Here is a 16115-nt window from a genome sequence, read left to right on the forward strand (position 1 = left end):
ACAATTGTGAACCACTCTTGAGTGCTAGGAATTGAACATGGGTCCTCTGGGAGAGCAGCCAGCGCTCTTACCACCAAGCCATCTCTCCAGCCCCCATAAATCAGTTTTAAAATATTTTCTTTAACAAAGGTTATTCATGTCCATTTATAGTGAAGGGATAGCACAGAGACTTAGGAGATGTGTATATCATGGACAGCATCAGAAGAATTCAAAGGAATAAAGAGAGATTAACAATAACACACTTCTTACAGCAGAATAGAAAGAGACCAGTGGTGTATCTGTCACTGGCATCTGAGTGACTTCCATGGAAAACAAAGATGGTATTAAAATGTATGTATCAAGACTACAATTTTATTTTTTGTTTATATATTTTGGCTCCTTGGAATTGTATGTAATTGTGTTAGATCTTTATTATATAAGATAGCCAGTGTTCATTGAAGTTCAATTTTAACCTATAATTTTAGGAATGACATTTTTAAGCCACCACTCCCCTATTCTCCTACTCCTGCATTGTCCACACTCCTTCATTCAGGTTCTGGCCAAGACCTTGAAGTGGAGTTACCAGGAAGAGAGTCTGGTCAATGACATCACAGGCACAGCTCAGGATTTAAAGGGAAAACCAATGTACTCAGTATGTGGAGTGGAAACTTCAGGGTTCTTTGTAAATTCAGTTGTGTCAGGTGATGTTTTGCTGGGGCAAACACATGAAGGAGTATTTTCATGTGTTTTCATGATGTGGACACAGGTAAAAGACTAAGGCAGGCTTGTGAAGAAACATTTCACTGAAACATATACAAGAGAAAGATGTTCTGCTGAAGCAAGCACATGACAGGACATGTGATCAAAGATTCTTCACTAATGACACACATATATTGTTCTGCCTTACATTGTGTAGTTGAGCTCCATTAGCAAGGATTCCATCGAGAGAAACACACCAAAAAAACTTCCTGGTGGTGTGCTATAGTTTCTTGCTGCTTCCTTGGACTCGCGCTGATTGGCCAAGTGATATCAGCTGAGGCATGACATGTGCTGAGACAAGACACGGAATAAGGCAAGAACCATGGAGAGCATGTGGTATTTAGAGAAAATATAAATACAAATTGATGGACAGTGATGGAAGCAGGGCTAGGCTTGCTTATAGAGCTAGCTGTGCAACACTTGTTGGTCTTGTCTTTGCTGATCTTCGCTTCTCTGAGAGACACTGCTGAGACCTTTTCCTGGAGCTCCTCCCTGGCCTCTCCTGCTGACGTATGCTAAGGCTGAGGCCTGGCTGTCTCTGCTAGGTCATATCACCACTGTTGCTAACCTGACTCTGCTAAACTAGACTGCTGGTATATCCGTAAAGTGTTTTTCGAATGGATCTAGCTGCTGTTGCTGACCTGTAAATTAAACTATAGATTTCTGGACAACACAGATGGGAGTTACTTCAAAGAACAATTTCTAAACAGGTCCATTTCCCCAGATCCTTTCTTTTCTACTACCTCTGGAGGGAAAAGAGGGGTTAAAGCATTTAAGAATCATTGTTTAAAATTGACTTAAAAAATTGAAGCTACAAGTATGATTCTTTTCACACACATTACATTAGATTTTTCTTTCTGAATAAGATAGGAGTAGCTTGTAATGTCACTGTGTCACTGGGTGAATGTCTGTTGAGCTCACCAATATTATTTGGCTAAACAACCTTTTACAGACATCTAACCAATAAGTTCGTGGCCATTGCTGGGAAAATTTGTTAGCAAAATACTCTTATTTTCTCTGATGTGGAGTATAGCTCTATCAGAGTATGCTGTTCCTTTTCCCAACCATAAATGTATCATGGCCTGTGGCTACAGAAACGCACAATCTTTGTTTTTTCTTTAATACACTTAAACTCTGAGCCTGTTCCTTTTGTGTTTCTTTGATTTTTCCCATTCTGATTTCCAATTTTAGAATTAATAACCTCCCTACCTCCATTATTCCCGAGTATACATGACCCTACAGCTAGTCAATCAGGTAAAGTCAGACTTGTTCTAATTCTAATAAAGAATGTCTCTATTTCTGGATGCACTTTGGGGCCATCTAAGGCTGCACATGAGTGACCAGTTGAGGAAGTGTATTTCTATGCTCTCTTAAAAGTGGGGATTAGACAAAGTTTCATAAAGTTTTGTGTTATCCATATAACATTGCTCTTAATATAATAAATAAGATCTTGAAACACTAAGAGTCTTAACTATTCTTCCCACTGAGAAGAAATTTGAACCATTTGTATGGCTCAAATGAAGATTCTCACTATCTTCTCCCATGGAATCTTTCTGTTATGTTGATAATATATAATTTATATAAAGTTCAGATTTAGTAATTTCTGAGTTCTGAGTTTACACCTGCTCTTGAAGTATACTGTCTCAAGTCCTGATAGGGATCACGTGAAAGACTCAGTCTTTTGAGATGGTGCTTTCCTCATTTGAAACAGGTCTTGCTGTGTTGTCAGGTGAACTTCATTGTGCAGGTGCATGCTCATGACAATGTCTGCAGAGCTTAGAGACTCTGGATCCCCTTGGAGCTGGATAAGCTGATGAGCAACTGGACCAGTATGAGGCACCCGTACTGTTGGGTCCTCTCCAACAGTAGTATGTGCTTTTAACTGCTGAGCCGTCAGCAGCCCCCAGACATTTCTTGATGGTGAGGCTATATGACATGTTCCTAGTTTAATGACAACTGGTAGTTTAATGAGAACTAAAGGTTTAATGTCCCTTCAGGGAAATGTTCAGGGTGAAGGGAATGTTCCTGGCCACCACAATATCTTGTGATAGATTGACTCTAATAGAAGAAACAATACTTGAAGACACAAGGTCATAAATTTTAACTTTCATGTGTACATATAAATAACATGACTTCTCAAAAGTCATTAAAAATAATAATAGCAACCTTTAAATGTCTGTTTAGAGGGATTTTTCCAAATATTTATTTGGTTCAAGCATTAAAAAAAAATATTGCCTAAAGTAATTACAGAATGAAACAGTGTGGATTTGGGAAAACTTTGTGGATACAAAAGCCTTAATGTCAATAAAATAAACAAGAGCTTAAAACTACCAAGAGTTTTAACAATTCCTCTAACTCAGAAAAAAATAAGTGGAATATACTAAAAATAGTCTGAGTTATGGCGGGAATATCTTTCTAAAGTGAGCCATTTTCCTGATCTCAGAGATAGTACTTAGAAATAAAAATTACTTAATTTAGTAGTCTTTTAAATCTAACCACTATAAAAATGGCAGGACAAAGGTTATTTACTACTAATAAAAGCATTCTGTTTGGATCAATATTTAGTTAAGGTATTTTCCTATTAGTGGCTTGAGATGATTCCCAAATGTAGTAATTTATCTATTATAAAAATGATAAGGAAGATGCATGAAATAGAAGTAGAAATGGAAAAGAAGTTATTCTTTATCTGTTGTGTTTACAGCACAGCTAATGTAAAAAATAAATTTCCAAATCCATTTCAAAAATATCTACCATGTGCAGGATGTATTTGTTCACCATAAGAAGCTTCTGATAAACCACCATTTGTAACACAAAAAGCTGGATCGTGGCAGCTACAGATGCGAAACATCCATGAAAGCATTATAGAATAATTTATAAGCTCAGTTAAATATAACCATATCATAGTATCAAGTTCATTTTTAAATTTAACACATGAACTATGTCAGTATGTCAAGTACTTTAAAAAGTATTTTTACTCTTACATTAAAAAGTGATATTGCTAACATCGAAAATGCTCTGAGGCTGATTTTTCATGTTGGCATTTTGTGGTGTTTTTTTAATGAAGGTCTTTTGTGCTCAGAGGCACACATTTTTCACCCTGACTGATCTCTTTTACTGCAGCCTATAATGTGGTCACGTTCCTAAAATGATCATGACTGAGTTTTGAATCCATGATTGTGACATGATCATGTCTCAGTTCCCCACTCGTGCTAATTTGTCTCAGTCAAGGTTTTTCATGCTTTTGTTAATTCAGAATTGAACCCTTGAGAATCCTACCCATTTTACTTGAAAGGCAAAATCCTGTTTTATCAGCGTCATTTCTATCTTGTCAACTTTCATATGTATGCTCACCTACGTCATCAAACACAACTCTAGACCCAACTTCCTGTTGCTTGCTCTCTCACTGTTGCAGCCTCTAACCCATGCACATGGTGAGCATAGGAAATCCAACTATGCAACTCCTGCCCACTCTATTCTGGTCCTCTGCCCCACAGTATACATCCTGGCATAACTGTCTTTGAACACTGTCCTAACTGCTTTTTTCAGTCCTAACCATGAGCGCTGGTAACTTCCATGGCCTGTTCTATACATTTGCACCCTTTGTCGTGTCAGTTAACTTTCTCCCTTCCTCTGACTTTCACTTGCAGCATTTCTCCATGCGCTATAGCACAGTGTCTTGGCAGCTGCCAAACCATCTGGTAAGAGACTTGATTCTGACTATTTCCCTGCCCTTGTAGATGTCCCCCTGCATCGTGGATGACCACTAGTTACTGAGGCAACCTATTCCACTTTTGAATATGTTAGTTAAGAGAACTTTCCTGTTTATAAATCAAATAAATTATCCATGCTTTTCACAGCCATCTTTGTGTGGGTCACTGTGAAGAAGTCTTTCTTCTTTGTTTTGCATATGAATGCTGTTTCTACAGAGACACTTTCCTTAAGCATCAGGGAAGGGTTCTTTGCAAGGGACACCTCCAATTTTTGAACCTGGATCTGTCCTCCTCCCAACTCAAAAGTCCCAGAAACATGACATGTATTTCTGGGCAGCACATATATGCTATATATTTGGTGACTAAGCAATGTTAAAATAGATAATTATTTCTATATATTTATGAACTATACTTAAAATATGATATTATGTTTATCTAGCAAGTAATTTTATACATTTAATTGTTAAGATTAAATATAGAAGATGTGTCCCAGTGGTAGAGTTCTTGCACAGCATGTGTTAGCTCCAGGGTTTGATTTTCATTACCATTAAAAATTAAATGCAATCTCCACATGCCACAACAAATACCTAATATTTCAAATTGTTTAACCAGAAAACATCGTATGCTCTGCGTTTATCTATAATTGGCTAATGGAGACAATGCCATATCTTGTACACCAATATAAGTTTTGAAGAACTTAGATTTCTAAAGAAGTAAATGCATTATTATTATTTTCTAGATCCCAGAACAGTCAGCATGTTTAGTATTATCTGTGCAATTTCATTTAATGCAAAAAAATACTGATTCGTCTGCATAATATAATGTTAATATGAGAAAATACCTTGGCCATTGCTAATTCAAGTAAGTATAATTGTGTCTTTCAAATTTTATGTGTAGCCTGGCATTCTATTAGTTTCTTGAAGTCTTTAACATTTTCTGAACATCCCTCATATCTTACCCTACTTTAATCGATGCAATAGCCATTGTAATTGCTTCTCAGGTGATGAAATTTTCACCAACGCCATAGCCTTTTGTTCTACTAGACTTAGAATCTTAACGTTTAAAGCTTTTGCACTCAACATATTGAGTCTGAAGCTCAACATATTGCTACATCTGGGAGAGTTTTTCTCCTGAACTTTCTACACATGAGCTCTTGTAACCAAGCATGATGACGGAACTCTGAGAGAAGAAACTGCTTTCTGTTTGTCCTAGGCTAGAGAGGGCTGTGATCAATTGGTGTTTGAAACAAAGGTTGTTTGTATGATGGCAGAATCCCCACTAAATTTCCTGTGTGATAGAATAAATGTTGATTTGTGGGCTGGTTTTGAGTGTTTGGAAGTCCTGGGCATGCATCAGACCAGAGCCCTGGGGTTGCTGGCTTTGGGGCAGGTGGGTGGTGCAAGCATCACCTGGGGAGACGGGAACGATGGAGATCTTGCACTGTGCTTATTTGCAGGTCCTGAATAACCAGCAGTGAATTATTATTTTTAAGTTATTACTTTTACTAGCTTTCTTTAAATACCACATCTGACCATTAATCATCTATGTAATTTTTGAAGGCAAAATGTGTGAAGTGTAGAAATAATTACACATTCTATTATGCCTTAGATGTCTGGATGAAAGCCGTGTTCTAACATTGAACTAATTCCCTAACGTTAATTTTTATAAGTGAAAATTTAATCATCTATTTACTCTCAAGTTTTGCTTTTGGGGAGAACAATTATTTTGGTTAGATTTACTTAGCATCAGTAAGCATTTAGAAAAGCCATTGTGGGCTTGGAAAATACAATTAATATAAAATGTGTCAAAATCCATGCTTGGCTTTCCCTAGGTAGAGATGAAGCCCTTTGTACTTAACTATAAAGGTACTATAACTGTCTAATTCTATTGACTAAGGGGCCACTGGTGGTGGAAAATTTATATATGAGGAAAATCCACATTTTTTTCAACTCTCATTCAGTTCTTGTGAACAAAGAATGATTCTAAGTCATTCTGAAAGAATGATCCTAAAATGTGATGATAACTAATTGATTTTCTCGTAAATCTAGTTCTCCTGCCATTCATATTCAATCTATCATGTTAGATATAACCAACTAGCTTACAATGCAAATATTTCTCTCTCGTATACTTCTCAGTTGGATCTTGTTATTTTCCATCTGAAGTGTGAAAACATGTCCGTCATCAGGAATATTCATAATCACTAAGTATAGGAAATATGCTAAAAAAAGTATAATCTTCGTTCAAACAGTAGAGTGCAGTATTTTGCAAGGAGATACAAGTTTGAGGCTTAGTACTTCATTTCCATTGGACTGTGGTTTTTGTGTGTTTCTTATTATAGAGTTCAATTATAAAGCGTGCTAAACCTTTTATGCTATGTACCCCACACTAAACTACTTTCTAAAATACAAATAAAAAAATAGTGCCACTAAGTTCCAGATTTAGTGAGAGCAAGGGCAAAGCAGATTTCAGATGGTGAAAGACTTGTCTCTTTCTAAGCGTCAGTGTCTGCCCCGGAGCCACACTTGCGGCATAAGATTTCCATGTTCTGGGTCAAGAATCCTTCACCCACCAAGGAGACCGAGCACTTTCCACAATTGAAGCACTCACTGTGCCACTGGCGGTCTTGAAAGCAGATGAACTTGGCACCTCTGAGGCCTGTAAAGGAATTGGAGATAAAGAGTAACTCATTCTTTCAATGACCAAATTGGGAAGTTGGCAAAACCTCTAGAAACTACTGCATAGAGAGAGCCAGACAATGTAGACCTGAGTAACTCCACAGTGTGTGGCTCTCTGGCCTCATGCTCAACTGAGTGTTTCAGCCACACAAGATTCCTGATTCAGTTCTGCTGTAATCTAAGGAGGTAAAATGATCTGGATGTGTGTTTTTAAATGATTCTTTTGGGGAGGAGGCAGATAAAAACTGTGCCTGAAGGTTAGGAAGTTATAGCACAGCGGGAATGTGGAAGCCCACGGAACCCAAACAGAAATATATTTTGTCCCCCTCTTCATGTGATCAAGTTTTCTTCGCTGCAAATACAATGAAAGGAATGTATACTTCTGTTATTATTTTAGTGACTTTCCTTCTCATTTTTCCATGCTAATTTTACATGGAACAAGTCCTATTTTGAGAGGATTGAGGCACAGAGAATGTCTTCCAGACTATTCTAGAGCTATTCTATAGTAACAGTTATAGTACTTTGTCCTGCGACAGCTTTGGCTCAGAATGTAAATGTGAGTGGAGGAGTCTCCTCACTCTAGATACCTGGTCACTTTATTCAGAGATGAGTTCCAAGATGGCCTTCAACCTCCATTACAACTTTGACTTTGCTTAAGCTAAATTAGTTTTTAAAGCACTCACTGAAACACCGACCGGTCTGTGTAATATAATTTTAACATACATTTCAACAAACTCAAGTCAAGTAGTTGTAGGGAGAAAGGAAAGTTCTAGAAGTTGGGAAGTGATTGGAATGTTACAGGTTGGATATTTATTTCCTTTGACAATTCTCTCCAAGTAATGTTCACATCATGGGTTTCTGGTGACTTGCTTATGACTTATGGAGTGACAAAAAATGTTTCCTTTGCTGATTCACATGCATTAGCTAATTCTCTTATGATATGATGAAGCACAAGTGTGAATATTAATCTACTTCATGTAAGTTCTCTGAAAATGATAATGGAGTTTTATTTAACCTTTTCATATAAAAATGTTTATATTTGTGTCTGTGTGATTGTACACATGTGTGTACAGGTGTCTGAGGATGCCAGACAAAGGTGTAGGATCTATTGGAGCTGCATTCATAGGTGGTGGTGAATTAATAACATGGATGCTAGGACTTGAACTCTGGTCTTTGTGATTAAGCAGCGAGTGCTCTTAACCACTGAGTCATCTCTACATCTTTTCACAGAGGTTAGCTCATAAAGAAATTAAGATCATGTTAAGTTTCCAACCTGGGACAAATGGTTGAGGTGCTTACTTATATCAAAGGGGCCCTGGCTAACAGATTTCCCCAGCATCCCACAGTCCTTATCTATATAGGGTATGGCTGGCATACCTGGCCCTCATCCTAAACTTTCCACCACAGGTGCTGGGCAGGCCTTTCCCCAGGGGCTCTTCCCTATATAATCCAGGCATTTTGGTTTCTTGCCCCTCTGGTACCTTTGGCCTCCTGGCTGCTGTATTTGGACCCTCTCTGTCCCCTCCTCCTTTCTCCTCACATGGCCCATGACCATTTAGGACTCTCCATGATGTGTCTGCCTCTGGCTATGCTCTCTCTTTAATCTACAATATACTTTTCTCCTCCACCATACTCCTTTCCTTTTCTTTTTATTTCTTTTTTCACTCAGATATGATTTTCTTTTCATTATTAAACATGTATCTTATATATCTGTGATAGTCCTATCATTATCTTACAATAAGAGTAAACTAGCAGTATACTATACTGACTAGTTTTCTGTCAGCTTGACACAAGTTAGAGTAGTCAGAGAGGAGGGAACCTCAACTGAGAAAATGCATCCATAAAATCTAGCTGTCGGAAAGCCTCTAGGGAATTTTCTTAATTAGTAATTGGGGGCAGCGTTCCTGGGCTGGTTGTTCTGGGTTCTATAAAAAAAAAATTAGGCTAAGCAAGCAATGGGGAGCAAGCCAGTAAGTAGCATCCTTCCGTGGACTTTGCATCAGCTCCTGCCTCCAAGGTTCCTGTCATCTGAGTTCCTGTCCTGACTTCCTTCAGTGATGACAATATGGAAGTTTTCACTGATGGATATGGAAGTAATATAGAAATATAAGCCTTCCTTCCCGTTTGCTTTTGCTTTCCTTTCCTCCCCAACTTGCTTTTTTGGCCATGGTGTTTTATCACAGCAATAGAAACCATAACTAAGATGTATGCCAATTAATTAAAGCTTTAATAAGTTAACTGTAAGAGTAAGGTTCTGTGGATACATAAATAATCTCTCTCAAAGAACTAATTATTGAATGTGTAGGACATTGAAGCCTCTGAGTTATTCTCAATTATATTGGCAAACCATGTTCAAGTGACAAATGAAAAAGTAGCCATAAACTTTTACAAGGAAGAAAAATTGAGACATCTAGCAGTAGGATTCTAAGGCGTAGTCCAACCCTTGAGGATTTTGCAAATTGTTTCAAATTTGGCTGTGTTTACTTCTTTAGGTCACCAGGGTCATTTGCAGTAACTTTTTTAGCAATCAAACCTGCTGCTGGATGTGGCAGTGCCTATCTTTAATTCTAGGATTTGGCGGGCAGAGGCAGGTAGATCTATGGGAGTCCAGCAGCCTAGTCTACATATTGGATAGTATATATCTGAGTATCTATGGGTAGCAAGAGCTACATATTGAGACCCCATCTAAAAAAAGAAAGAAAGAAGGAAGGAAGGAAGGAAGGAAGGAAGGAAGGAAGGAAGGAAGGAAGGAAGGAAGGAAAACATATGCATACAAACAGTCCCAGTTGCATACAAACAGTCCCAGTAGGTTGTATTTACTATCTCTCTCTCTCTCTCTCTGTCTCCTCTGTCTCCTGTCTCCTCTCTCTCTCTCTCTCTCTCTCTGTATGTGTGTGTGTGTGTGTGTGTGTGTGTGTGTGTGACAACAACAATCAATGGAAAGTGACTATCAAATTGAGAGTGAAGGAGGAAATGAGAGGAGTTTCAGAAGAGGAGATAGGAAAAGATAAAGGGAGAAAGTGAATGAAGTGGTGTAATTATATTTTAATTAAAAATAAAACCCCAAATGAAAATAATACTTATATCTGAAATTAGTTCAACTGAAGCCAATTCATTGTAACAGCATCAGCAAATTGCATGTACCCAGCTGTAGGTAGATTTAGTTACAATAGGATACAATGCTAAAAACATTCTAACATAAATAGATTCTCCTAAAATTAATATTGATTTAAAATTATATTTATCTACAGTATGCAGCATGATGTCATATGCAAGCATTATGGAATGCCTAAATCAATTTAATTAGCATGCATTACTTCAGATACATCCTTTAAAATTCAGTTGTTTTTAGATTTTCAATTGTATAATAGGTTATCATTCACTGTAGTCAGCACAATGTGCAATAAGTTTTCCTGAACTTGAACTTATCTGTAAGAATGCATAACTCCTTAGGTGCCTAAGGGTTTCCACTAATTCATGACTCTCAGAAGAAAAATACATAGTGTTCCCAGCATTTCCTGTTGTGTGTTAACTCAGAGGGTTCCAGTTTAAAGAAGCCTGACTTTGGACTTTACATATATCTAAGAAATATTAGAATGAGTTTGTGCATGCACTTCAGTCTGGAGACAATCCTTAGAAATTACTTTAGATTGACCCTTCTCACTTAAATGCTACCACATTCAGATTAGTTTTCGGTCTGGTGCTTCGTTTTATGGTATTGTGTAAAAAAGTGTTGGTTTCTGTCCATACCGAATGAAGCTTGATGATACATTTACTAGAAACATCACATAGGCACATGAGTCCGTCATGGATCAGAATTGAGCCCCATCAAGGTAAGGGCTTGTGTAGGCTCTGTGAGATTGCCATTAACTTTTACAATTCTCCAAGAGCTGTAAAAATATTTTGAATTATGTAACACCTTAATTTTCTCATCACAGGGCCTTTTTTTTCCCCCAATTCAAATCAAATTAGGGCAGAGTTTGATGGGAGGATTTCTTAGGGAGAATCTGGAGTCCTGGTGCTACTGAACTGCAGGAAGTCCCTCATTCTAAAAGTGATGGAGCTTGTAACTGGCTTCCTTTGCAGGAGCTACAGATGCATATTAGGCAAGAGAGTGGAGTGGTTAGGAGCCAATGTCCAGAATTGTTAATGTGAGATCTTGAAAGAGCCAAGGAGGTAGGTAACACCACTTAATGTTAGAGGAAACATGTGATGGATAGGCAGGACCTGCCCCTGTAACAGGGCAGCCTCTCTGCTGCTTAGGAGAGTGACTTAGGGCCAGTGAAGGCAGCCTGACTGTGGCAAGCTCTTAATTTGCTTTTAGTTGTAGCAATGGATTTATTATTAGTTCCTTTCCCAACCCTGTCAATTACATATTGGCCAAGTAAACCTGTCTGCTAGCCAAACACTTCTAGGGACCCGTGTGAATCTGAGAAACACGGTGCCCCTATATAGACAAACAAGATTGTGCCTAACCTGGAAACCACTTTCTTTGTTTACAAGTGGGAAATCTTTAATTTTTAGCTCAGCACAGTAAGTATTTTTCCTTTATTTCAAAATGTATGTAGATTCAACAGAGACTTAGGGAGGAGAGGAGAGGAGAAGAAAGGAGGGGGGGAGGGAGGGAGGGAGGAAGGGAGGGAGGGGGGAGGGAGGAAGGGGAGAGAGAGAGAAAAGGAGAAAGAGGGAGAGAGACTTGAGGTTGGAGTAGGAAAGCGAATAACTTAATTTATTTGTTCTCATGCAATCTGAGCTAAAACATGAAATATGTTCTAAGAATCCTGGGAATGGAAAGGGGACATAAAGCTCTGTCACAGTATTAATGACAGTAAATTGCCTGGACGGATAGCTGCTAGGTTTCTCAAGTCTCATGCCAGCTTCAACCTCTTTAGCACAGGATTAACATTTTAGAGATGGTTCTGAGACAAGCACAGTGTGCTCCTCCAGCCCTGTGAGAAGCTACTTAGTACGGATCGATTTGTCATCGACATTACTTTTCAAGCCACGTCTCCTGTACTTTGCTTCTTTAGTAGAATACTATATTGCTTTCTTTCATAATCAAAAGTTGCTGCAAGTGAATACAGATTAAGGAGTAATACATTTGTTAAAAGCATCTAAAAAAGAAATCCAACCATTTCCTGTTTTATGTTACTCTAATTATAGCTTCGGGTATTTTATAGAATAGTTGAATTTAATTAAAAGCTTTTACATTTTGAATCTTTTTTGGCTTTTGTTGGAATGTAGGATTCTGATTTAATAGTACCCTTTCTGCCCTCTCAACTCCTCAAAGACTCTCAAATTGGACCTCCTTATTAGAGCCTTCTCTGACCTTATAGCTTACCTGTTTTCCTACCTTGGACTGTGACTGTCCTTAGAAAACATATAAGTAGGTTTAATATTTACTTTTTTACAGTGTCACCACCTAAATTATACCCTGTCATTTCCTTGAGAGGGCCATGTAAAATTTAGAATTAAAAGTGAGTATGTACTTGTGTTTATCTCAAATGAAAATGTCACTGATAGAAATCACATATTTATTTGCATTTTCTAAATTTACTAGGTAGCATTTTCCATAGTTGAAACTGTGTCATGGTGGAACCATACTGAGATGGAGCACTTACCAGTGATGGGTTTGGTGCAGGCTGCACACTTTTTAGCATAAAGATGGTTGTAGCAATCCAGGCAGAATGGGAAATCATCCTTTGACATAAATGCCTCCTCATAAAGCTCTTTCCTGCAGCCACTGCACAGAAAACACTCTTTATGCCATATCTGATCACGGAAGGTTATCCCACCGGAAGTTATCACCTGCCAAAGCAGCATCAGAAAGGCAATGAGCATGGGTACCCTTGCAGTTCAGACAATCTCATGCTTCTCTGTCCCCATACTTGGTGCTCTGAACTATGCACCACACTGTGTTAGGATGCTTTGTTTCCTTGAAAACATCTGAAAGTTTTTAGAAAACATGAGAATCCAAATGTTATAGAGATCATACAGAACATCAAAAATGAAAATACATCCAATTTTCTTAAACAGTGGGTCAGAAAAGAAGCAGAACCACTTTGGACTCTGGAACACTGTAAAGGAAGTAGGCAATTGATTTACTTTGTCTTTCAGTAAGCTTTTATTTGTATCTTTGCTAGGGCTATTATAGTTCTACCCAACATATTTATATCAATTCCTGACCTTGACGAATGCTGACAAACACAATAAAACAAAACAGAGCTGCAGTACTTTTCTTGAAAGCATCTCAGCATGTGAGGGCTGGAGATCTGGGCGGGGTTGATGAGCATTGTCACTGTGAACAATGACTAGTTCTCTACCCGATCCTCAGTACCAGATTAAGGATGCCCCTTTCTGAATATCCTCAGCACCTCTACATGGCATAGACTTGGTCTTTCTGGAGATAAGCAGTCCTTGAGTGTTTGATGATGACAGGGTCATTTGCTACAGCTCCTGAGAGATGGTACTGAAATTTGCACATGCTCAGCCTTGTTGGAAAGCCATTATAATATCATACTTTGAACAAGAAAGTGGTTGAAACTAACAGGTGACATTTTAATTTCAGGGCTCAACTGATATACAGAGTTTAGATTCCTAGCACCCACATAAAAGCTGAGCGTGGACTCACGGAATCTGTAACATTGTACATTGAACCTCAGATGCCTCTCAGTTCTCCATTTTGCTTGTATAGTACTGGGGATTGAACCCAGGGCTTTGTAGCTAGGGGGATATTTTACCACTTAGATAGCCCACATTATATCCTTTCTAAAGCCAGTTTAACCTTCATGTTATTTTAAAGGTTGAAACATCTTTATTGAGTATCAGGTTGATAAATTCTTGCTACATCTTCCTGTGTAGCTATTTTACAATCATCTCTTCTTTGCAACCCACAGATGTTGTCCTCAAAGCTGCTGAGGAACCTGGAATATGTTCATGTTCATCTCTTACAAAGACCAAGGAAATGCACTATTGAAGGTATTAGATGACTACAGATCTGTATCAATTTTACTAGATGTTAAAAATCCATGCTAAAGCCATCTTTGCTGACAAACACAGACATAATTTGTCTTTTATAAGATTTTTTTGAAAAATAATACATATTCTAAACACACTGTAACCTTATATCAAGTTTCTTAGAAACTAAAGATTTTTGGTATGAGTCAATTTTTCGAGAAGTGAAAAGGCACACTACAGTGTTCTGAATACGTAAATGAGGAGCTCGGTGGTATGTGTGAAGGGAAGCAATTGAGAATGCCTCCCACTGACTTCAAATGCCTGTCAGCAGGCACACGCAAAATCATGCTTCCTTTGATTTGTTTGGTCAAATGGTTTGTAGGCTGTGCTTAAAAGATCAGAAAGTTGAAAAATGGATTCTCTGCAAAAATAATATATCCCAAAGCTCTGGAACATTTGAAAAAAAAGTTTGCCCGTGATTATATTCCTTTTGAAGAAGTAGGCAGCATAGTTGAAATCTAATATCCAAGTTTGGTTTGAAGACTGACTTAGAATAAGTTTCTTCCCCTGTAAAGTGGAGACAGTAATGTGTGTGTGTGCATGAGTGTGTGTGTGTGTGTGTGTGTGTGTGTGTGTGTGTGTGTGTGTGTGTGCATGAGTGTGTGTGTGTGTGTGTGTGTACAGGTTAGAAGTTTGTCTAACGCTCTCCACCTTCGTTTATGAGACAGGATCTATCACTGAACTTTCCCATTTCATCTGGACTGGCTCTGGTTGCAGATTTGTTCCACCAGGCCCAGTTTTTGCATGGGAGTTGGGGAATCTGAACGTTTATTTTCAGGCTTATACAGCAAATGATTTGCTCACGGTGCCATCTCCCCAGCAGTAATGATTGTGAACACAGCAGAGAGAAACTAAAACATTGAAGACCGCCTTTAACTCTATTTTTACTGTTAATAATTGAATTTGAAGCACTTACAGTTTGGGCTACCAGTTTTTTAGTAGAATATTCAAGTGTAACAAAATAAAAGGGGAGGGGGGTTATTTAAAGGTCTGGATGTCCAATAGTTTGGTTTTATTTAAGCAAAGTTTTGGTTTTGGTTTGAATTGAAAATTATCTTTTTCCTTTGCTTTGACCACAATCGTTTATATCCAGCTAATTTTTTAAAGGAGTGTATAGTTTAAAATTCAAATAGAAATAATCCTAGTCATTCTCTGTATACAAGCCAATAAGAGCATTCCATTAGCTTCTAATGCTTCAAATCCTATCCTCCATATAGCCACAGTCTTCCACAGCCTGGGAAGCTGAATGAGCCTTCCAGCCATCCAAATGCAACTATAAAAGTAGTTTTAGGAGAGCTGTCAGGACAGTTAAAACATAACAGTATTCAGGAGCCAGAGTACCACCAAACCATCGTCACGATTCCTTGTGCTCCTGCAACTTACAATGCCATTCTAAACTCATGATGCTTCATGTGTTAAGGATGTCTTCAAGAATATCAATATATATTTTATCAAATACAGACAGGCTTCATCAAGATGATGGATATGAGTTGCTTTGCACATTAAAGCACGGAGGAGGAAATGTTAGGTCACATTTGTGGAGCTGAGATGAAAGGATGGACCATCCAGAGACTGCCCCACCCGGGGATCCATCCCATAATCAGCCACCAAACACAGACACTATTGTATATGCCAGCAAGATTTTGCTGAAAGGACCCTGATATAGCTGTCTCTTGTGGATGCCAGTGCCTGGCAAACACAGAAGTGGATGCTCACAGTCAGCTATTGAATGGAACACAGGGCCCCCCAATGGAGGAGCTAGAGAAAATACCCAAGGAGCTGAAGTAATCTGCAACCCTATAGGTGAAACAACAATATGAACTAACCAGTACCCCAGAGCTCATGTCTCTAGCTGCATATGTAGCAGAAGATGTCGGCCATCATTGGGAAGAGAGGCCCCTTGGTCTTGCAAACTTTATATGCCTCAGTACAGGGGAATGCCAGGACCAAGAAGTGGGAGTGGGTGGGTAGGGGA

The 16115-nt window shown here is 38.4% G+C and overlaps 1 protein-coding gene across 3 annotated transcripts in view; it reads right to left on the reverse strand.

Moving 5' to 3' along the window:
- Nucleotides 1–6847: 6847 nt before the first annotated feature.
- Nucleotides 6848–16115, reverse strand: part of Fhl5 (four and a half LIM domains 5) — a 41437-nt gene continuing 32169 nt past the window's right edge. For 2 of the 3 annotated variants that reach the window (XM_021160840.2, XM_021160841.2), the window contains 2 exons: nucleotides 12745–12931; nucleotides 6848–7103 (listed from right to left, as the gene is read on the reverse strand). In XM_021160840.2, the coding sequence (XP_021016499.1) occupies nucleotides 6940–7103; nucleotides 12745–12931 (351 nt within the window). In that variant the 3' untranslated portion in view covers nucleotides 6848–6939. The remainder of the gene's footprint in view (nucleotides 7104–12744; nucleotides 12932–16115) is intronic. The other variant, XM_021160842.2, reaches the window with a different exon arrangement.

Source organism: Mus caroli, chromosome 4 (assembly GCF_900094665.2).
Source record: "Mus caroli chromosome 4, CAROLI_EIJ_v1.1, whole genome shotgun sequence".
Taxonomy (NCBI): domain Eukaryota; kingdom Metazoa; phylum Chordata; class Mammalia; order Rodentia; family Muridae; genus Mus; species Mus caroli.